This window comes from Peromyscus leucopus, chromosome 5 (assembly GCF_004664715.2).
Source record: "Peromyscus leucopus breed LL Stock chromosome 5, UCI_PerLeu_2.1, whole genome shotgun sequence".
Taxonomy (NCBI): domain Eukaryota; kingdom Metazoa; phylum Chordata; class Mammalia; order Rodentia; family Cricetidae; genus Peromyscus; species Peromyscus leucopus.
This window is the reverse complement of record NC_051067.1, coordinates 139280443-139304947: the sequence shown is the minus strand read 5'-3', so window position 1 is coordinate 139304947 and position 24505 is coordinate 139280443. Positions and strand designations below refer to the sequence as shown.

General features: G+C 42.2%; 1 protein-coding gene and 1 non-coding gene across 2 annotated transcripts in view; one reads left to right on the top strand and one right to left on the bottom strand.

Annotated features, from left to right (window-relative positions):
• Nucleotides 1-12281: 12281 nt before the first annotated feature.
• LOC114690146 lies at nucleotides 12282-12366 on the top strand. The gene has a single exon (XR_003734033.1). It is a non-coding gene; the product is annotated as a small nucleolar RNA SNORD87 (small nucleolar RNA).
• Nucleotides 12367-12783: 417 nt separating this feature from the next.
• Mcmdc2 (minichromosome maintenance domain containing 2) overlaps nucleotides 12784-24505 on the bottom strand; it is a 36547-nt gene continuing 24825 nt past the window's right edge. The window contains exons 13-15 of the mRNA XM_028864542.2: nucleotides 21643-21785; nucleotides 17437-17546; nucleotides 12784-14177 (exon numbers count right to left, since the gene is read on the bottom strand). Coding sequence (XP_028720375.1) covers nucleotides 14011-14177; nucleotides 17437-17546; nucleotides 21643-21785 — 420 coding nt within the window. The 3' untranslated portion in view covers nucleotides 12784-14010. The remainder of the gene's footprint in view (nucleotides 14178-17436; nucleotides 17547-21642; nucleotides 21786-24505) is intronic.

The window sequence follows — 24505 nt, the reverse complement described above, 5'->3', positions numbered from 1 at the left end:
GTTTATTTTGGGCCAAGCAGTGTCGCTGTTGGTTTATTTTATTATTCGCAATGCTGGTGATCAAAGTCAGGGCTCAAACACACTCGGTCCTCGATGGCTGAGCCACATCCCAGCTTTTGCTGTTGTTCTAGCAGCAAATTTTATGCCGAGGATATTTTAAGAAGATGGGTCAGTGAACCAGGTGACTTAGACTGGGTGAAGGGGGGCAGGGTGCCACCAATCTGAGTGTACGCTGACCCTCATGACCGTCGCGTCTGCCAGGTCCTGGGATTTACATTTTGTCTCACTTAGTTGTCTTAATATTCTTCTATTGAGGAAAAGGGAACCAACTTAGATCATGTTCTAATAAGTCCAATACAAGAAAAGAACCAGAAGAATTTGGTGGCCGGATTGAACAGGAATTGACAGAGAAATGTTGAAGTACATCTGTCATCGAGAAAGCAAAAGGAACCTACACTGTTTAAACTGAGAGCCGCAAGATTCACAAATCATTCTGTACGGATGCCTTGGGAAACAGAAGACACTTGCTTGTCTTCTTTTTACATTTTTAGAAATTATTAGTATTAGTGTGTGTGTACACATGTGTGCACGCCTTGGCTTGTGTGTGGAGGTTAGAGGACAATTTGAAGGAGTCGGTAGTTTCCTTTTTCCACCTTCCCGTGGACTCCGGGGCTTGAACTCAGGTCGCCGGGCTTGCAGGACAAGCACCGTTACCAGGCACTAGCCTCTTACTGCCTGAGCAGTCTCAGTGGCTTTTGTTTGCGTTTCCTGCAAAGTGCGCGTGCTCATTTGCATTTGCGCCCTGTGTGGTTGAGATGGGCAGGGTGTTCTGCATATTCCTTGCCAGTGAACCAGGTTTTCCAAGTTCTTGGGAGAGGGTGCTCACAAAGTATGACACCCTCTGGGAGGCAGACGCAAGGTCTCTGACACACATGCGTAATATACGGCAACAAGTGTGTAGACATACACACCGAGGATATTTCGGTTCACTTTCTGTGGAGCTGTAATTGCAGTCTTATGCCCCCCAGTTAACTGTTCCTTTCCGTTAACATATGCCTTGTCAATCATCCTGCCTTCCCTTAGAGACTTCTGAGAACAGCCAGCGTATTGTCCTTTAAAAGGGAAGCTGGCAAAATTTGAGAAAAGTCATTAATTCCTTATTGTAACTCACTGGAGGTTTAATGGGATGTTAATTGCAGGACATAATTTATATCGGGCTATGATTGAGGTATAAATAACCTTAATTTAACCTTAGTTTAAAATTTTCAGTTACTTACATTCTTGACTATGTAATCATTCTTGAATAATTTTTTTTTTTTAAAGCAGTAAGAAAAGCTGTGTTATTTCACAGAGCAGGAGGCCGACGCCGGTGGCTCTGAGGTTAGTGAACCCTGGCTCATCCAGTGACTTAGCAGGTCTCTAGGATGCCATTTCCCTGACACAGGCAGTAACTCCAGGCATCCCTTGAGAACAGGCAGGGGAAGAGGAGCCTCTTCCTCCCGAATGTGTCTCTTCACCAGAAAGAAAACGTTCCCTGAAGCCCCCTAGGAACTTCCCCTCACGTCCCTTTGGCTAGCTGGACCAATTTTAAAACATCCCCTTCTGCGGAGACTTTCTCACGGTGGGATTTAAGTGGTTGTTTTCAAAGCTTATTAACATGAACCTTCAGTTAAATCGAGAAGGAAAATTCTTGTGTTTCACATTGACAATCAAACCACACGGCTGTTTTAGATCCAGGCAGAAATCATAAGTAATTTAGGTAATTTTCAGCAAAATTATCTCAGTAAAGTTCATGGGCTTTAAGTATTTGAGCATCAAATTTCATCCAGATCAATGCCCTATTTTCTGACAATTTAATGTGTTTTTTTCCACAGATTTGGAATTTTAAATTGAACAAAATATATAAATGCTATGATTATCTCAATGTCAATATTATGATTAAAAATAATCTTGCTGGAGGGTGAAAGAATTTTATATAGGAAAGTCGTGCGTTTCTGACTCCGGTCATTTATATTTCTCCCGCATTAACTCTGTTTTGACATGCTTACTACTGAGCAGGAGAGAGTACACGGATGTGGTTATTACATCTAGCTCCCACCAGTGCCCACCAGTGTTCTGTTAGAAGACCTAGGGGGTCTTCAAGTCACTCACTACTATGAACAAGGGCTGATGGCCAAGGGATTAATTTACTAATGGGAGTTACAAGTGGAAGTATTGATTACAGATTCTGGCCACCTGGAGAAAAATAACAAAAATGTATTTCTAGAACTAATAACTTTTTTTTTTTTTTTTTTTTTTTTTTTTTTTGGCACAGGGTCTATATATTTAGTCCTGTAACTTACTGTGTAAATCTGGCTATTCTTTAACCCACAGAGATTCAGCCATCTCTGCCTCCAGAGTTCGGGGATTAAAGCATGTACCACTACACCCAACAAAATAGTAAGCTTTTAAAAGTAATTCTGGTTTCTATTATCAATGGATAGTTGTTTTTTAGTTCTATTATATTTAAATCATGAAGTCCCCCCCACCCCCAGGTATATTTGCAGATGGCAGCAATTCATCAGTTTAGGGGCCAGCAACCCCCACAGATCTGCATACTGCTGGAGAATCCCAGATCCTTTTCACGAGTTTAAATTACTGTGCTTAAGAGATCTATAAAACAAAAACACCTCTAACCTGTGATCCCCACTTGCCTAAGGACGGATAACTTCCTGGAATGCTGGGGGCCGTTGTTCATGTGAGATAACAAGCCATGAGTTTTCACTTCTGTAAACAAGGCTGGTTGCTGCATCTGTACAGGATATAGGCAAGAGGTCCCTAGGCAGGAAGTATGTCAGGACGCGAGCTTGCCCCTCATTGGACAAAGGTGGAAAGTACATAGGTTTTACCTTTATAAGCCCCTGATTAATGTAATTTTGGACCATACTCTGGGAATCCTGAGCCTAAGGTATGGATCTGGCCAATATCCTGGGTCCTGGCCAGTACTTAACAAAGCTTGCTTCAAATTTGGCTTAAAAATTGTGGTAGTGGTCATATTTTTGTGCAGTGGGATTAAACGAGGGTATAGCAAGATGGGGGGAGTTTTTCTATAGGTCTCAGATACTATTTGATGACATGCTTAGCTTTTGGGTTAGTGTAAGCCAGTGGTCTGCTAAGGTAATAGATTCCAAAAGGTTTTTTATCTGTTACTTACAAAATGTTAGTTCAGACAGAGAGCTGTGCAAAGAATGGTTGTTTTGGAGGGCTAGAGAGAGTGCACAACAGAGTAATTAACCTCTAGACCTGCAACGTTCTGGTCTCCCCACAGGACTGAAATTCTAATCAGCCACCACGTATACACATAGCTTCTTTCAGGAGTTCCCCATTCAAATATTGTATTGAGTCTAAAAGTAACACATTTTAAAACAGACTTTTGATGTGCTTTGAGTCAGTTTTGGTCCGTGATATAAGGACCCAACTGCGTTTTTGTTCTGTTCTGTTTTTGTGTGTGCCTATCCAGTTTTCCCAGCGCCATGAATTGGAAGGTCTGTCCTTTCCCCCACTGAATGTTTTTGGCCCCCTTACCAAAAATTAGTAATATATGTGGTGGGTATTTTAAAATACCATGAGAGGTTGTTGACATTAGTAATTTTATTAGTTATTTTTCTCATTGCTTCATAGAAATGACTTAAGGGAAGAAGGATGCATGTGAACACATGGCTTAAGAAGGGGGGTACTGTCACTGGGCAGTGGTAGCCCACGCCTTTAATCCCAGCACTCGGGAGGCAGAGCCAGGCGGATCTCTGTGAGTTCAAGGCCAGCCTGGTCTACAGAGCGAGATCCAGGAAAGGCACAAAGCTACACAGAGAAACCCTGTCTCAAAAAAAAAAAAAAAAAAAAAACCCAAAAGAAGGGGTGCTGTCCATCCTGGTGGGAAGGTGTGGTAGAGGGCTCATGAGGCAGCTGTTCCAGCTGTTCCTACTGCAGTTGTGGGCAGCAGCTGGAGATGAACGCTGGTGCTCAGCTGGGTTCTTCCTCTTCCTCTTTTGTTCAGCCTGGAACCTGAGCCCAAGGGATGGCACTAACTATACATGTCCAGTGGGGCTTCTCTCCTCTTCGGAAACTCCCTTGGAGACACCCCCAGATGTGTCTCCTAGGTGACTCTAAATCCACTCAAGTTGACAATAAAGGTGAACTATCACATAGTCAAGGACCTTAGACAACCCAGAGTCTCTGTGGACTTCCCTCAGCCCCTCTGGCAATAGCAAACTGAAAGATGAAGGCTAAGTTATTTTTTTATTAGTTTTTTGAGGCAGGCTCTTCTACTATGTAGCACCAATCATCCTGGAACTCACTATGTAGACCAGGATGAACTCAAACTCACAGAGATCCACCTGACTCTGGGCTTCTGGGTGCTGGGATTAAGAGAAAAAGGAATTTAAATCTCAAAACTCCCTTTATCAGGAATGAGAACTATGTTTTACACAGGAAAAGGAAACTCAGAAATGAACTCAATGAATAAGTCTCCAGCAGAGAGTAAGAAGACATACAAAAGATCTTTAGAAAATGAAAGAAAGAATTCCCCTATTAAATTCTTACTCCATGAGCATAGCAGCTACTGAGACAGTCAGGAAATGAAGATGGACTGACTTTGCATTATTATATTCTATATTTTATCTGAATAAGTAATCCCTTATGATAGCTAATTCCTTATATGTAATGTTTTTATTTCAATTACTTTCTATTTTGTAATGAACTCCAGCCTAGTGATATCATGAGTTGTTCAGAGAGTTTGAGAGGGAAGGAAAAGAGGATGACTGAGGAGAAAGAGAAGGACTCACATTGTCTAGGAGAGAGAGGAAGAGAGATAGATAGGTAGATAGATAGACAGACAGACAGACAGATAGGGAATATGTTTATCAAGAGGGAGCAGGATTTCCAATCCATTGCATGAATGTATGATAATTTAACCAGATGATTTGAATACACACACACACACACACACACACACACACACACACACACACACACACACACACACTGGACATCTACACTTCTAATCTTTCAACCTACATTTTGCAGTAAATGTATCTTTCTTTCTTCTTTGCTAAGGATGAACTCCATTACTGATGCAGTCTCTGGCTCTGATCTATTTGTTTGGTTATTTTGACGCCTGAATCCCTGGAAAGACCATCAAAAACCACCTGTTGGTAAAGCAAGTGCAAATGTATTTCTTGCTATAAAAATTGTAAAGGGAGAAAAGGATCAAGGAGAATGAGAAGACTACTGCCTTGGGAGAGCCTTAAGTAGAGACCCGGAAGGAGGAGAGCAAAGGCAGGCTGCTAAGTCTCAAACACTAGGACAAAGGGCTAAGAGGCCGACTTAACATATCAAAATGGACCTTCCCACCAGGTTATCCCAGTGTCCCTCAGTCCCTACCTATTACAGGGTATGGCTGGCATTCCCTGCCCTCTACCCCAGAACTCTCCAGCCCAGAGGACTGGGTTATCCTTCCCCCAGAGGCTCCCTATATAATCCAGGCATTTTGATTACCCACCCCTTTTTACCTTTTGCCCTCTTGGTTGCTCCACCTGGTTCCCCTCTCCCCTCTCCTCATGTGATTGGGTCTTGTCCACTCTGGACTCTCCCAGATATCTCTGCCTCTATCTACAATACAATCTCCCTTTTATCCACAATAAACTTCCTCCTCCACCATACCTAGGAGCAGTCATGGCCTTCCTTTTTATTTCTTTTTCATTCACAGGGTATCTCTGAGGTTCAAGGAGTATAGTTAAGATGAGTCTTTCACTATTGAATGGACTGTCTTCACCAGATGCATAATGACTACGACAAAATACCTGATAAACAAAGCCATGACCACCAGTAACTCCAGCTCACGGCATCAGATGCCCTCTTCTGGCCTCTGGCACTCATGTGCACACACATATACATATACACAAAAATAAATAATAAATAATAAAATAAATGTCTTCTTAATACAAAGAGACTTGTTAAGAGAATGAAAAGATACAGACTGTAAGAATATATTTGTGGCCGGGCGGTGGTGGCACACGCCTTTAATCCCAGCACTCGGGAGGCAGAGGCAGGCGGATCTCTGTGAGTTCGAGGCCAGCCTGGTCTCCAAAGCAAGTTCCAGGAAAGGTGCAAAGCTACACATAGAAACCCTGTCTCGGAAAAAAAAAAAAAAGAAGAATATATTTGTAAATCCTATATGGTAAGAAATTATATTAAAATATGTATCAGGCGCCGGGCGGTGGTGGCGCACGCCTTTAATCCCAGCACTTGGGAGGCAGAGCCAGGCAGATCTCTGTGAGTTCGAGGCCAGCCTGGGCTACCAAGTGAGTCCCAGGAAAGGCGCAAAGCTACACAGAGAAACCCTGTCTCGAAAAACCAAAAAAAAAAAAAAAAAATATGTATCAGGCATTCTTGGAGCACCAACCCTCAAATCATGACTCTGAGACTTATTAATTACAAATGTTTGTTCTTAGCTTAGACTTGTTTCTAGCTAGCTTTTTTTCTTTAACTTAAATTAACCCATTTCTATTCATCTATGTGCTACCCCAAGGCTCATTTACCTCATCTATATACTGTCCATACTGTTTTCCTGCTTCCTCCATGTCTGTCTGTCTGGCTCCCCTTTTCTCTCTTCCTGCCAGCCCTGCTTATCCCTCTTCTGAGTAGCTATTGGCTGTTCAGCTTTATATTAGACCAGTCAGGTACCTTAGGCAGGCAAGATGAAACAACAACACATCTTTACATAGTTAAACAAATGCAGCCTAAACAAAAGCAACACATCTTTACATGGTTAAAGAAATGCAGCATAAGTAAATGCAACACAGCTTTACCTAGATAAACAAATATTCTATTCCACAACAAAAATATATAAAGAATTCTTGAGGGGCTGGTGGGAGGAAAGGGAAAGAAAGAAGTGATGTAATTATATTTTAATTAAAAATCTATTTTAAGAAAAGAATTCTTGCAGGGCAGTGGTGTCACATGCCTTTATTCCAGCACTCAGGAGGCAGAGGGAGGTGTAGAGGTGGAGTTTTTCATTGGGACGGAATGCTCCCAAAGAACCACACAGAGAGTTGTTATTAATTATAAATGTGCAGCCAATAGCTTAGGCTTGTTACTAACTGGGTCTTATATCTCAAAATAACCCATAATTCTTATCTATGCTCTACCACGTGGTGGTACCTTTGTTCAGTATCTCATGTTCATGTCCTGCTTCCTCTGCATCTGGCTGGTGACTTCTTATCTCTGCCCTTCTTCTCAGCACCCTCTCTGCCTTGAAAATCTTGCCTAGCTATTGGCCAGTCAGCTCTTTATTAACAATGAGAGCAACACATCTTCACAGTGTACAAAAGGATTATTCCACAGCACACTTCCTCCAAAAAGGCCACACCTCCTAACAGTGCCACTCCCTATGGGCCTATGGGGGCCATTCTTATTCAAACCACCATATCCTATTTAAAAAAAAACCAAACAGAATTCTTAAACTCTGGCTCAGCTACCTGAGCCTGGTGAGTACCCTGGGAATATATGGAAGGAGGAAGCAACAGATTGCTATGAGTGAATTAGGAGCTGTCCCATAGGGACCAGGGTAGAGGAGAACATGTGTTCATGTTTTCTCCAGTGCTTTCCTACGATGACCCAGGACCAAGGGGCATTAAGAACTTGCTTAATTTGTGCCTTAGCTTCTAACAGCTCAGCTTCAAAATTACTTCCTCCTACATCCCATATTAGCTGCTCACATAGATATACATAGAGCAATATCCAAGGAAAATGAGTCTATGAATTAGGCCACTACCGAACAGAAGAAATAGCTTGTATCTGGGGCCCGAGACAAAGATTCTAAATTCCTATGTTAGGTACTGTACATTTTTTTCAGTGTTAGATGAATTTTTAGAGAGTTTTTAGGTATAGTAGAAGGGTGCTGAGGCAATTATCCTTTAGAAGAAATTTATTAGGAGGATTATAGCATCAACATCATAGAGAAGGCAATGGGGTCCTGAAGAGAGAACCTTCAGTCCAAGAACAACAGAGGTAATTTCTCCCTTACAAATTTCTGGTGGGCTGGGGCCTCCATGCCATGTGATCTAGCCTGGGAAGTGCAGGAGTCACAGAGGCAGAAGGCATGAGATAAGAGAGCAAAGTTGTAACTCAAAGTGACACTGGACCTGAGCAAGTGGTGGGTGGGTGGGTGGGTGGTACCGAGGGGTTGGGAGGGCGCGAGCGTGCTGCAAGGACACAGTAGCTCTTACCTATCTGCTCTCCGTCTGAAGAGAGGCTGCAGGGGTGGGAACAGATTTGGGTAAGTGGGTGGGGTCTATCATCTAACACAGACGTGTGTGTCTGTGTGCACACCTGCAGAGGCCAGTGGTCAATATCAGGTGTAGTCCTCAACCACTCTCCACCTTATGTATTGTGTGTGTATGTGATATATATGTGTATTACATGTGTGTGAAGTCCAGAAACGGACCTCAGGTGTGGTCCTCTACCACTCTCCATCTTATTATTTTAAGACAGAGTATTACTGAACCTGGAACTCATAGATTAGGCAAGATTTCAGAGCACAGAGTAAAGAGACAGAAGGCGGGAAGAGACCCGAGTCTGACCTCAACAGATAAAATTGTTTATTTCAAATAGCGAAGGGCAGACATTATAGCAGAGAGTATGTGAAGACTGCTATGGTCTTTCCTTCCTGGAATTGTTTGCCTGAACAAGACAGATTGTCTTGGGAGACAGGCTGTCTCAGCAAACATCCCTCTCTAGGTTGTGACTGACTAATGACTGTTGAGCTAGGTCAGCTGTGCTCTCACAGGATCCTATTTTTACAGCCTAGGCTTTCTATCATTGGCTAGCCACAGAGCTCCAGGGATCCTTCTGTGTTCACATTACCAGTGCACTGGGATTGTATGGTGTCCAAGTTTGCTTCTCTGTTGCTTTGTGTAAACACTGACCAAAAACAACTTAGGAAGAAAAAGGTTTATTTCGGCTTACAACTCTACATCACAGTTCATTGAATTCCAAACAGGAATTCAAGGAAGGAATTGAAGCAGAAACCACAAAAGAATGCTACCCACTGGTTTGCTTTCTTATACAACCCAGGACCACTTGCCCAGAGGTGGCACTATCCACAGCAGACTGGACCCTCCTGCATCAACCATTAATCAAGAAAATGCCCCTCAGATACATACCTACAGCCAATCTGATGGAGGCACTTCCTTAATTGAAGCTCCCTCTTCCTACCTGACTTTAGTTTGGGTCAGGTTGACAAAAACCACTCCGCACACAGCAATCTCTTTATCCACCAAGCCACCTCCCCAGTTCCTTTTAAAGGCAAGATGGGCTGCTTTTTACCAATTTAATAATGTGATTTTACTTTTTGATGTATACCTTTCAGACAAGATCATAAACATTTCTTTTTCTGGCACAAGCCTAATGTTTTGTGGCCAGGACTCAAGTATAATGATTGAGATAAATAAGATTGGTAAATATGAAAGTTCAGGCTCTTGAGATGGCTTAGCAGATAAAAGTGCTTGTGAGCAAGCCTGCCATCCTGGTTCCAGCCCAAGACTACATATAAAAGTAGAAGGATAGAATCGAGGCCATACAGCTGTCCTCTGGCCTCCATGTGAGCACACACATGACACACCCCCAATAAAAAATAAAAACAATAGAATCAATGGTTAATCATAACATGTTCATAAGCAAGTTAACTGTGGTGGTTAGTTTGATATCAACTTGACACAAACTTTAGTCATCTGAGAGGAGGGAACCTCACTTGAGAAAATGCCTCCCGAAGGTCAGACTGAAGGCAAGCCTGTAGGGCATTTTCTTAATTAGTGATTGATTCGGGAGGCCCAACCAATTGTAGGTGGGAATACCACTGAGCTAGTGGTCCTGGGTTCTATAAGAAAGTAAGTGGAGCAAGCCAGTAAGCAGCGCCCTCCCTGGCCTCTGCATTGGTTTCTGTCCTGCTTGAGTTCCTGTCCTGCCTTCCTTCAGTGATGTTCTGTGGAATGGTAAGTCAAAGAAGCCCTCTCCTCCCCAGCTAGCATTCAGTCATGGTTGTTTCATGACAGCAATAGAAACCCTCAGACAGTAGGGGACTAGAACTGCTAAGGAAAAATTCTATTACTAGTACAAGTCAAAGTAGTCAACAACCAATTTTTCTGTGTGTGTGTGTGTGTGTGTGTGTGTGTGTGTGTCTCGTATGTATGTATGTGCCTGCACGCTGATTCCAGAACACTAACTCAATGGAGTTGCTGTGGGCTGGAGATGGCTTAGCCGTTAAGAGCACTGGCTGCTTCCAGAGGCTCCAGGCTTAGGCTCCCAAAACCCACATAGTAGGTTGGCTCAGACCTGGCTGTAATATAACTCCAGGTCCAGGGGGTCTTCTGCACTCTGTCAGCATCAAGCTCACAGGTGGTACACATACACACACGCAGGCAAAAGACCCCTCTATACACATAAAATAAATCTTGAAAAAAAAATGAAACGGGGTTGCTAATACCACCAGTTTTTAAAACACAGAAGCAGGTGAGGATTTAGAAGACCAAGATAAGCACCGGGACTGGGAGACCGTCCTATTTTAAGGCATTGTTCATCTCTTGCAAAGTCAATTAAAAAGCTCCAGCTGAGGTACCCCTGAGCCTCACTAACCCCACAACCTGCTCCCTCCGCCCCACCAGAAACGGGGGCGGGGTAAATGGCCGGAAGAGGCGGGGCCTACAGAAGGCCTTAGGGTTGCGGGAGGCCCCGGGACTTCCTTTCCGCGCAGCGCCTCGGAGCGCGAGCTGCCGGTCCAGCATGGCGGGCAGCGGAGGCCCGGGGCTGCGGAACCCGGCCTGCCCTCGGGCTCTTCCAGGTGCGGATCCCGCGGTCCCTCCACCCGTCGGTGCGGAGCGGGGCTCGCAGCTGACGGCGCCGGTCCCTTGCCGGGTACGGTGGGCCACACGGCCCGGTCTGCGCGGCGGGGCGCGCGCGTTCCCCCGCGCTCGGGCTCTTAAATCTGCAAATCTTAACTGAGGCTGCTCCGAGGACAGCAGCGTTTGGCGGCCGTTACCGAAAAGGCCTGCGCCTGGGGACACGTCCGAGTGCGGGAGGAGCGGCCTCCTCTGGCGGCAGCTTTCGCTGGGCCTGCACGGTGCCGGGTGTCCTTTTCGTGTCCCCAAGAAAAGCCACCGTTCAGCCTGTTTCAGGCTTCCTAAGTGGGTGACCTGTTTTTCTGTGGGACGTAGGGAGTATTGTTGCCTTTTAGGTATTAAGACCGTCAGTTTTAGGGCTTGTAAGTGTACTCTAAAAGAGGCGTTGAAGTTGGAGCAAAATTTGCGCACATCTTGAAAGCCCACAGGGTGGGAATGCCGGCTATAAAAAGTAGTGATTAAATTCTGAGATAATACAAAAGAACGCACCATTTCAGAACTCTGGAATAGTACACCTTCCGGTTAGCATTATAAACTAGGTTAGGCACTCTGGATTCCCATTAACTCAAGCATTTTAAGACATGAGAGGTCAAAGTTTCTAGTCAAATTTTACAGGCTTTCTTAAATCATCTTCAGTGACTGGTTCAGTTATTTAGTCCCGGAGTTCTGTAGGGTGTATGTGACCTTGGCCATGCCCTTTGCTGTCATGTGCAGGTGGTGGTCCCCACAACTGTAGTTATGATTCCGGCTTTTCACCTGTAAGCCCCGAGACTAATGAGCAAAGGCTTGGTACTCCGAATCCTTGTCTTAAATCAGTACTGCCACAGGGAAGGGTGTGAATAAAATGTTTTTTTCAGAGGCAGGAGCTGATGCAGAAGCCATGAAGGAGTGCTTACTGGCTTACTCTCAGGTTCTCCCAGAACCTAGGACTTGCTGTTTATGAGTGTTCCCACCCACAAGGGGCTGGGCCCTTCCCCATCAATTACTAACTCATTAAGAAAAATCCCTTACAGGCTTGCTTATGGCCCAGCATTTTCTGCAGGCATTTCCTTAATTGAGGTTTCCTCCAGTGAGTGACTAGCTTGTGTCAAGTTGACATAAAACTAGCCAGCACAGTCATAAGGTGCTAAACATGGAATTACAAATGAAGAGTTCACAATCAAACATTTAATTTTTAGGTGCAACAAAACCTGGTTCTTGAAGATGCTTGAACAAATGTTTTCCAAAACTTGTCATGGAAAGTGATGTAAACAAGCCACCAAGAGGACAGTTGCCAGTAACAAGGTACAAATGTTCAGGTGTGTGCTGGTTTGATATTCAACACCTAGGACCTGTTCTTGAGATGACTTAGCTGGCACAATGATGACTTCAGTTTTTGCCGTTTACCCAGCTGAGGGCTTCTTTGAAGAAGTAATCTAAACACTGAGATGCCAGCAATGTATGGATTATTCGAATTACTGAAACGTGATGAAATTGCTGAAACAGGTGTACTGTTTTTTTTTCTGTCTAGCACATTGGTGGCTGCAGGTGAACATCCAATGTCAGTAGCTGTGATATTTACAAACACTTCATTGTTCTGGGTAAGTTTGCTCAGTCACATCTCTTGATTGAGCAGTATTTGATAACACTCAGGGACTGGGGCCAGTTCCTTTTGAAATCGCCTTTGAATGTCTGTTTACTTGGCATTCTTTTGAAGGTCGTTAGGATGAATATCTGGGCTTAGCTTTGGAGCTTGAGGGAAAATGATACCATGGGCCTCTGACTGACTTTTTCTCTTTCCTTTGGGAAGATGCGGCACATGTTTTGGAATGTAAAATGAAGAATTGGTCAAGAAACCGTGAGCAGAAGCAAGTGATGAGAATTAGTATTTTATTTGATAGTAATAAACAATAAATTATGTAGAAATAAAGAGCTGATTGTTGTGGGCAGTAATTTCTTTAAAATGTTTATCTTTAAAGCGTCGTTCTCATAGTAAAGTTCTCACCTTTCATGAGCTATTTCGTTTACTTTTGTCAACAGAAGTAATCCTGATTGCCAGTAGAACCAGCATACACTGTAGGAAGGAAGGTGCCTGGGCAGTCTGTCTAGGGTCACTTGACAAGTCTAAATAAAACACTGCTAATCTTTAGCCTCTTGAGTCCCTAGGTTTAGTACACAGCATAAGAATACAGCAATGTTCTGATGACGTGGGGCATTGAAAAGCCTTTGTGTTGGCTGGGGAAGTGGTTGCTTAGCTGGTACAAGGCCCTGGGCTTGATCCTCAGGAACAAGGAAATTCCTAATGTTAGACTTTCAGTTTGAGAGGTACTTTGTGTGTGTGTGTGTGTTGTTTTTTGGTAAGAATTGTTTTACCTTCACTCCAGAGACCTACACTTCACACATCATTATGAAAAGGCACAAAACAGGTCTTAATTTACATGTACTGTCATTGACTTGCTTTTCAGAGCCAGTACCTAGAAATACCAAGTCAGGTACTCTATGACCCTAGAGTGCCAGCTAATTGGAGGCAGGGTGACCACTTGCCCCCAGGAGTAAAAGTTGTCTTTGGAGTCACTGGTTGTACAAAAGGTGTATGTAAGAGTTACACAGCTTTCCTTGACTTCATACTTGGGCTTATAAAACAGTATACCCTTAATGTACATGTTAAAATAGAGAAAGACCTTACATTAGACACTTTGGGTCATAAAAATTGCAGTGATTTGAAGTTAATCCATTTGGTAAATAAATAAGCTTAAAGTGGTATGTTTGTAGGTAAAGTGTTGCTACCTGATGGAATGAACAGCTTTTTTTCACACTGCAATATTCTCAGTGTGGGTATCATTGATACACTGGGGTAGCCAGGAAGTGTGTGATGTGCATCTCCTTGGTAACAATGTTTAAATATAAAATTTTGTTACTGGTTTTAGATACTTGGGTTATTTGTGTATGTGCTCCTTATGAAGGGGGCACGTTTCCTACTCTTAATGGCATTCTAATAGATACCCTGAGGCAGTACACCTCTGCAGCATTACTTCGAAATCACTCATACGTTTAACCAAGGCTTATAGAGGTGTGAAAAGTAATCCTTTGCTCAGATTGCTTATTCATCACTAGAAAAGATGGCTGTCCCAGGTCCACATGCGGCGATAAACTGTTGGAGCTGCTGCTGGTACTGAGCCAGGTGGAGATCTCTTTGCTCTAAGTGTCCTTCATCATACAGTTCAAATGGGAAGAGGGCATTGGGAGCAACACAAAATGCAGTGGCCCCTAAGTGAAGAACAGAACACTGTAATGAGACTTAAAAACAAAATGGAAACACATTTCAACAGAGATAATAAAGGTTTAAAAAATCTGAGCTGTTGAATAGAATCTGGTCCGTTTAAGTTTTAAATTTTATTTTTGGTCCCTTTTGAGGCAGGCTCTTGCTGTATAGCCCTGGATGGCTGATTGAAATGTATTTTAAATATAAAATGATCTTTAGTGTATATCGCCCAACCTGATTCTGGATCAGGCCCTTCTCATGTGCGCTGTATAACGGAATCCTTGCCTCCTAGGACTTAACCTCTGGTCACTCCCCAGCATTTGGGTCAGTCTTACACTTAGCACCAGGCTGCTCTCCACTGCAAACCTAGGCCATCGTGCGCATTGTTGACAACTGTGTGTACTATCGTTAGTTTACTGTACCATAGATACTTTAGAATTGACATCAAAAAGTCCCTTCCTGCATCACATCCATTCCAGCTAGTGGCCCGTTTTGTTCCTTATCTTCAACATTCAGTTGTCTGCGGGATGCCTCCATAGCCACACATCCATTCTCTCTCCAGCTCCAAACAGCTCTGATCGTGGGTACTACAACCTCTGTCTTAGCAGATGCAATCGTAATCTCAGGAGCATGTGTCCAACAACCACTCAGTTTGAAAACCTTTTCTTGGTGCCTAGAGTACCACACCTTCCTATAGTAAAGCTTTTGCTTCAGGAACTAGCCTTTCTTCAATCCATTTCTAAACACTGGAATTCTTCCCGTGCAGTGGTGAACTTCTCTATACTTTGTCTAGGTGATTTCATCCATTTGACTTTGAATACCATCTCTATTGTCCTAATTCTTACATTTCCAGGTTAGAACTCACCTAAGATCCAGATTTTTTTATTACGTGTATATGTGTGTGTACGTGTGTGTGTGTGTGTGTGTGCGCGCGTGTGCATATTGTACCAGGGATGAGCGTACAGGTAGGTCAGAGGACAGCTTGAGGAAGTAGGTTATCTTCCCCTACGGGTTCAGACTTTGCAGTGCATGACTACCCACTGAGTCATCGACTCATCCTGAAATTTTTCTATTGGAACCTGTAGAATTTTATTTTTCTCTCAAGCTTTATCCCTCTTTGTTTCTAGTCTTGGTAAATAGCACTGTAATTTCCCAACTAGGGTAAGGACCCTTAATAAGCATCACTTCTTCCTCCACTCGTGCACACAAGTCCTAACAATCTAGTTCATTAGCAAAGTGTTGGATAAAATCATCCAAGGTCCATCTCTCACTAATTTCTGTTTCTACTCTTCACCTAGTCAAAGCTTCCATTACAATCACATGGTGTATGACATCATAGGCTGTGCAAGTCCAGCCTTTCACTACAGACAACCTGGGCGTGGCACAAGCCCTTAATCCCAGCATTCAGGAAGAAGAGGCAGGTGGAACTCTGAGGCTAGCCTGATCTACAAAGTGAGTTCCAGGACAGCCGAGGCTACACAGAAACCCTGTCTCAAAGATTCACCACGGATAATTATGTTTCAAAACAGAATTGATATTTGGTCTCTTAAAACACTTGGTTTCTTCCCATTTGTTTTGGACCAGAACCCTGGTTACCATGCTCTGAGGCTGGCAGGCAGGCAGGCCTGCCCCCATTTTCCTTTATAACTTAGCTGGTCTTTGTTCTGCTTGATCGGCAATATTTTAGTCACCCTGGACCTCTCATTGTCTTGAAAGCATCTACATTTATTGACGTGCCCTCTACCTGGATATCTCATCCTTCAGGTTAAGTAACTCTTCTTCATAGAGGTCTCCTTAATTGTTCTGAATGCCTAAGCCTTCTATTCTCCATAGCATTTATCTCAGTTTGTGTAAGTTCAGCTGGCTTCCTCCCCTTGCACATGAATGGCTGTGTCCAGTTCCAAGGACTCAGAAGCTGCTCCAACACCAGATTTCTTTTAGACTTTTGGGTTTCAAATTTTTTTTGTCCTTTGTCTTTCCCCTTTTTTCTTTGTACACTTTGAGCAATATCTTTTACTTTATGATGTTTTATATTTTTATTTCTCCATCTAATATTTTATGTATTTCCCCTTATTCCATTTATACTCTTTTCCTATATTTTTCTTTTTACTTTTTTGCCATGTTTCCCTTCTCTCTAATTTGTTGTATTTGGACTTTACCTGATTTTTAAAATAAGACTCAATATTTTTAGTTTTCATTTTCCATCTTTTTGTTGTTTGTTTTTTGTTTTCCTGAGACAGGGTTTCTCTGTATAGTTTTGGTGCTTGTCCTGGAACTCGCTTTATAGACCAGGCTGGCCTCGAACTCACAGAGATCCGCCTGCCTCTGCCTCCCAAGTGCTGGAATTAAAGGTGTATGCCACCACCACCTGGCTGGCAGCACATTTCTTTATGGTATATAAAGTAATGTGCCTGATTTGAAAAAATATGACCTTAAAATAAAACAAATAAAAGTACTTATATATCCCTATTATTTATTATTCACTAGGACCAATATTTTATCTAAACTAAGTCAGGATGACAATCTTCTCTAGTAATCACTAACTCTATAACTTACTTCCTGAGTTTACAATCTATCTCCTTTGTAAAGCTCACACACAAATTTGTAGATAATGATTTACAAGCCTTGTGGGCTTGAAGCATCCATGGATCCTAGGTTCAGAATGCTTGGCTTAGTCTGGGAGCTGAAGGGATGGCTCAGTGCTTAGGATTGCTTGCTGCTTTTTCAGCACTGTGGAGGCTGAGGCTTGAGGATGGCAAGTTAAAGGTAAGCGTGGGCCCTGTGCTGAGGCTTATTCTTACAAAACCCCAATAGCAATCATACATAATAAGATGTTTATTATCAGATGACGCTGTCACCCCGTATGACGGCACACAGCTGAGGGGGTGATTTTGAGTTCACAGCCAGCCTGGGCTATGCTGAGACTGTCGTGAACAAACAAAAATACGATATTCCAGCCGGGTGGCGGCGGCGACGGCACACGCCTTTAATCCCAGCACTCGGGAGGCAGAGCCAGGCAGATCTCTGTGAGTTCAAGGCCAGCCTGGTCTACAGAGCGAGATCCAGAACAGGCACCAAAAATACACAGAGAAACCCTGTCTTAGAAAAAACAAAACAAAAATGATATTCTCCTAAAAACATTAAATGTTCGAATTCAAGTAAGCCATATCTAATAACAGTAAAGATGAATTATTTTGAAGTATTTCAAATGCAGGTACTATTTAATAAGACTATTGAGGAGTCAGTATTAACTTAGAGAATTACCATATTTCAGGGTGAGAGACAGTTCAAACAATAAGGCTGCAATTAGCACATCTTCCTTGAGCACTTTATTCCGGAGGTTCAGTCGAGCATGGGCTTCAGATAAAGAAACTCTAGAAAAGAAAACAGGTTAATAAAAACACGTTCATTTACAAGAAATTACATATTTAAACAGGCACAGGCCAAGACATGGCAGGAGCCACGTGTTAAGAGGTCAGCATACTGATTTGTTTGTTTCCTTTTAAGCTATTTCTTTCCCACAAACTTAAACTAATTGTGCCAGAAAAGCAAGTATTCTGGCTTGTCAAAAACAAACAAACAAAAAAACCAACAAACTGGGCAGTGGCGGCACACGCCTTTAATCCCAGCACTCAGGAGGCCAGGGCCAGGTGGATCTCTGAGTTCGAGGCCAGCCTGCTCTACAGAGTCAGATCCAGGACAGGCACCAAAGCTATGCAGAGAAACCCAGTCTCGAAAAACAAATTGGCTTCCACTTAGCAATCCACGTCCCCTGCCCCAAGTTCTGCTTGACTAACTATACAGTAGGGATGTGCCTGACTATCTCCTATAGATAGCTGTATAGACGTATAGATGCACGGCTCCTTGGTGCTTTCATCAGCTCCCATCTATCTCAAGCCCCCACGGAATCTCACAGTTCTTGTCACCTAAGCAAATTCTGTCCACAGCACCCTGGACTGCTCATTACCGGTCTGTCTCCTGTGAGCATGCACTGCTGTTCACTACCTCTTTAAACATGTGAACTGCTCACCTTACCTGAAGTGCCTCCTTTCAGCTTTTGTCAGATGGGTATGAGGTTTTTTTTTTGTTTTTTAGTTTCCCAATGACTTTAATCACAGGGCACAGTAGCACCAAGAGATCTACATTTCAGACATAATCCTTACCTCCATAGTGGACAGTCCAGTTTCCCCATGGTAATGTAGATGTATCACCCCTCCTGATGATGTTATTCCTTTCTCAGTCTGTTGTTTTAAGGGCATTTGAAGCCCCAAATGACCAGGGGTCAGTCCGAGTTTCTAAGTCATTGGAAAGTTTGTTGTGCCTCCTGGCAGGAACACAATGGCTTCTGAACAAAAACTTCTAGGCCAGCAAAACTTAGTGTTGCAGAAACAGGAAGCACAAACTTTTCTAGTTGGTCACTAGCAGTGATAGTAGAAGTATTCACTTTCCTATACCCTCCTTCCTGGATCCATGGATTCTGACTATAGGAGGAACTTTTCATATATTGGATGCTAATTCAGAGCATATACTGCTTTCTGGAGAACCTTTCCCCATCCCTCCAGATGTTGCCACCTAATTGGTGCTGTAACCTTGTATTCAAAAGACCAAAGTTAATTCCATCTTCTATCGGGCCATATCTGGGGCTCAGTGTTGGTCTCTGTTGTTGGCTGATCTGGCACACAGCAGCAACAGTAGCCAGACCAGCTGTGGTAAATGGAATTTCATGTTGCGCTCATGCATCAATCCCATCTCTGCCACCATGGCCATGTGTTCATGGGTCCATTGGGCAATGACATGAATGGCTGAGAGTGCCTCCTTTCAGCTTTCATCATGGGTATGCGGTTCTTAAACGACTGCTGGACTTGAGATTCAAGAAACTCAAGTTGAGTCTGTAGACTTTAGTGACTGCATGACCTTGGCATAACTTGGAGTGGGTGAGAGTGTGTGTATATCAAATGAGGCTACCAAGTAAGACAAAATTCCTGTGACCTACAGAGTTTATATAAATCTGGGCTGAAGTTCCTGTCATTGTAGTTTCCACCAACTGATTGATCTGTCTACTGGAACTAGAGATCAAAATGTGACAACTCTCCAAATACTGTTAACTTTTATAGTTGCCCCATGGTTTCTTTTGTCCAAGGTGAATGAATATTCCAGTACCTGGAATGGCATGAGGGCTAGTGGTGTGGCTCAAAGGCCCTGGGTTCCAGCCTAAGCAACACACACAGACACAGACACAGACACAGACACACACACGTGTCATGAAACAATTTCTTTTTTTGTTTTTGTTTTTTTGGTTTTTTCCAAATAGGGTCGATGTAGCCCTGACTATCTTGGAACTTGCTATCAGGCTGGCTTTGAACACACAGAGGCCCATCTGCCTCTGCCTTCTAAGTGCTGGGATTAAAGGTGTGTGCCACCATATCTTGCAAAACATAATTTTCATTCCTTCAGTATTCTAGCTACTTCCCTTATGACAAGATTTAGTTAGCCTTTACACTATAGTACTGTAAGTGTGTGTCAATTCACTGTCAGAGGTAAGTAAGGTGGAGCTGTTCTCTTGCTCTTAATACATGTTCTATTAATACAGCCTAAATCTCAAAAGGTAAGTCACATTCCACGTTTGTTCATATTACTCATGAATAGAATGGACTCTCAAGCATGCCTTCTCACATTAAGTGGCATTACCCTCTTCCCACACACCTACACTTGGACTAGAAACCTTGGGGACCTAGTTGGAGACTTCACGTTTATTCTATTAACCTTTTCTTTGCTAGATGAAGATCATAATTCAAATCTGTGAAGGTCTCTCAATGTAGCTTACAATATATTTGATTATTGTAACCCTAATGTCCTCATTTAAAATCCTGAAAATATGTGTGGAACCTTCATAAAAGGAGAACTGGATATTCTACACATGAGGGGAAACTGAAGACCAGGACTCGAATAGGTGGTAAGGGCTCTTTCACTACACTAGCCCACAAGTCCTGTCTCACTCTCAGTACCTATCCATACAGTAGAAAAAGGTGGGGTTGTAGTAAAATCAGCTCTGCCTGGTTGGGAGTCAGTATAGCCATGTGTACAGTGAGGTCACAGCAGTTTAAATACACAGTATCTTTTGCTACAGACAAAAGACAACATGAGATAGTGGAATTCCAAAACTGATGCAGTATAGTTTGGTCTGAGTATTATAGCTATGCCTTTATTACATCATTCTGGTTAGCATGTGAAAATTTTATTAAGGATTTGATTTTACCTTGGCTTACCTTTTGCATTTTCAGCTTTATTTAAATAATCACATAGCTGAGGAAAGTAATTAAATGTAGTTTCTCTCCTGTAGACCCATACTTGGTGCTTTCTACATTTCATCTATTATATTTTATATTGCAGTTATAACAAGATACTGCATTAATTTGTTTATTGGATTATTTTACTCTTGATTTTTGTAATTGAGACGGTATTTTACTATATTAAATGAAATAATGGCCTATAAGTGAGGGACTATAAATTATGATAAAATCACATCATATTACCACATATCACAACACAGTGTGACTGTTGTGTGGCTGTTAAAATAAACTAGATAATCTTTCTCCATGTTTATAATTCCATTTGGGGAACAGAATGTGTCTCTATCAATATAAAATGTATTTGTACATGGTAGGCAGATACTCTACTAACTGAGCTACATCTTCAACCTAGGCTGATATTTGAATAGATGATTTCTGGAGTATTCATTAAAACTGTTAACAGTGTGATTTTATCTCTGGGGAGACAGGAATAGATAGTGTTAGGAGGATGAATTACTCACTTTAGATTTTGTGATGTTCATAATTTCTTTTATAACAAGAGTTATTATTTACTTCTTAAAAGAATGGCAATGTGTTTGTTAAAGTATTTTAAAATACAAGGAACAGGGCTGGAAATATGGCTTAGTGGTAGGGTGCTTGCCTTGCATGTGAGTCTTGTGTTCAATCCTTGACACCACGCTAAATACATAAATAAATAAACAGAAGTGCAAGGAACAATGTAGTGTTTCTATTGGGAAGGGAGGGTGGAGGGGCTAGAGGGGAGGGAACAGAGGGGGATTGGATCCAAACACATTATATGCACATGAATATTGAATAAATTACTTGACAGGAAGGTTTCTTTAGGCCCAACTATAACATTCTTTGAATACAAACAACCACATTAAAAAGCAATCATTTATATGGAAAGCTTTGCACTTTTTTCAGGCATATCTCATATGGAGGATCCAATAAAAACAATTAAGGGAAAAGAATTATTAGTGGTGCAAATGACTTAAAGTATAACAAAGGAAGTCATTAAGTCATCTGAAATTCTTCTGGAGGAAAGCAAATAATCAACCAAGTATAAATCAAACAGAGAAACAAACACAAAACCAAGTAAGTTAATTCCATTCATATCTAAAAGCAGTTTTGGCCTCACAATCCCGAGTTGAATACCTACAAGTGTTTCAGTGCAGATGCTGACAGCTTCGATCTGTGGACAGAATCCGTTCTGATTCTGCGACTGGCTAGATAATAGCCATGAATCATTCTTTCTGCCTCCAAGCTGAATTCCATATTCAAATTCTTTGCAAAAGCCAGTAGCTAAGTTAAAAATATAAAAAATTAAAGAGATTTAGTTTTATTATGGACTCATAATTCCAAAGTGTACTGGCATCTGATTTTTAAAAGTTTCTGTAATTTTATATCAAGTTTCTGTAACTTTACATCAAATATAAGTAAATATCTGGGCCACTTCCAAGTCACTGGGCACATTAAGGCATTACCTTCTGCTTGTAAGAAATACACAAGTTTAGCCAGGTGGTGGTGGCACATGCCTGTAATCCCAGCACTCGGGAGGCAGAGGTAGGTGGATCTCTGTGAGTTCGAGGCCAACCTGGTCTACAGAGCTAGTCCAGGACAGGCTCCAAAGCTACAGAGAAACCCTATCTCGAAAAACAAAAAAAAAAAAAACAAAAAAAAAACAAAAAAAAAAAAAAAGAAATTCACAAGTTTACCCAGAATAACCTCTCTCATGGTGCAGAAGTTCACCATACACTGGACTGAATGACTGGCTGATTTTTGTGCTTCCAATGGGAGGAGATCTCACCTCTCCCAGAAGCTCGTGTCTCTTTGGAATGGTTAATTCCTTGGCAGTTCATTTCTTCATGACTTCCTCTCACTCTCCTTAGACCCACCTCCCTTCTGTCTTTTCAAAGGGTCCTTAGCTGGACACTTGCAATGAGCGAGGAGGTGCTGTTACTGGAGCAGAGGGGAGTCCTGATGACTGGGCAGATCTGGGCAGAGGACAGTTCTTTTTGAAGAGCCCATGTACTTATTTGGGGGTGTGGGCAATGTGCATGTACCCTGGCGTGAGTGTAGCGTTCCAGGCACTGAACTCAGGTAATCAGGCTGGACAGCAAGCTGAGCCGTTTGGTGGCCAGAGCTCTAAAATAGCAACTAACACTGAGTCCTGCCTGTGTTCTTTGTCTACAATCCCAGTTTCTTAAACCCTTACTTTATCATATAATTTCCAGAGGTTTTGTTGGCTTTACTATCTTAGCTGTTTTCTTCTCCCCTTTTTTAAACCCATAAGACCCAAAGGAGACATCAACCATTACTAGGATGCTATTAATTATAGTTTGCACCTATTTTTTCTAGTACTGGGCCACACACAGCAAGGACAGGGCTGTACTGCTGGGTATATCGGCATCCCCATTTTCTGTCTTTTACTATAAGCTCTTTAAGAAGCACCTTGCTGTAGCCTGGATTGGCTGTATTCCCCAGGCCTCAGAACTGGATGATAACAACACACTAGCCCTCCCTAAGGTTTCCTCTACAGTGGCATGATGATGCCATCTCTACTGTCTTTCAGAAAGGATTTATTGTCCAGGAATGTTGTCTGTGATGTCTGCCCCTTCAGGAATTGCTTCAGGACAGCCCACATAGCACATATCCAATGGATGCAGGAGGCAAGGGTGGTTTTATTTATTTATTGATTGATTGATTGATTGATTGATTGGGTTTTTTGTTTGTTTGTTTTTTTGAGACAGGGTTTCTCCGTGTACTTTTGGTGCCTGTCCTGGATCTTGCTGACCTTGAACTCACAGAGATCTGCCTGGCTCTGCCTCCTGAGTACTGGGATTAAAGGCATGTGCCACTGCTACCTGGCAAGGGTGGTTTTATGAAGTCCCTCTCTTCTTGTCTGAACATAGACAACTCTGATGGGTCTTTTGAGCTCCAGAGCTTCCTGTAGGCTTCTGGATGCCAACACTTGGCCTGCCTCACAGCTTGACTCGAACCTCTGCCCAGCCTGGCTTCCTCCCTTTCTGAGATAATGACAGAACACTTTATACACACATTGGGGCACTAAACCCTGTCTTCTCTATGTCTCCAGTCCTCAACAAATTTTCTGCTCTTTGATTTGTGTAGCAAATAGTTTCCATTTTTTACTATTTCATAACCTTAATAAAGTTCACAATTGTTCTCTTCTTCCTGAGCCTCAAAGACTTGTGTAAACTGCTAAAGCCCTAAGATTCCACAGCACATTTTGCTCCAGGCAAGCCCGTTTCTCATAGCTTCCCAAACATACTCATTTCTACTGTCTTTGCTTTTACTGTTGATTTCTGCTTAAAACACACATTATTCTTGCTATAAATTTTTCTTACCATTTCTTAATGTCCAACTAAATTCTCATTTCTTTCCTATAGTTTTCTTGCATTCTATATTTGTATTTTTATTCTGAATTCCATATATATTTAGAGATAGTAACGGAAAGCTCAGCACTTAAGTTGCCCCCTAAATGTTTTATGTATGTTGGTTTTCTCTCAATTAAATAATAGACTGCTTTAAAAGGAAATCAATAGTTATGAAATGTGAATACATATGCTTATATGGCCTAGCTTAATTTTCTATAGAAGTATTCTATTTTAATATATATATATTTGTTTGTTTGAGACAGGCTTTCTCTGTAGATCTGGCTGTCCTGGAACTCACTCTATAGACCAAGTTCACCTCAAACTCAGAGATCTGCCTGCCTCTGCCTACTGAGTGCTAGGATACAGGTGTGTGCCACCACTGCCTGGCAACATTGATATTTTTAAAGTTATGGATATTGGGATAGTAGTAGAAATAATATGCTTAACATTTTAATATTAAAGTTTCCTCATACAACTGTTCAGTTTTTTTTTTATACAATATACTTAAAACGTTCAAAATCTGGAAGCAAGCTATTATGAAAGAACCCCAGCTCAGCATGGTAGCAAATGCCTGTAATCTGAGCACTTGAGAGGTAGAAGCAGAAGGACCAAGAATTCAAGCCAAGG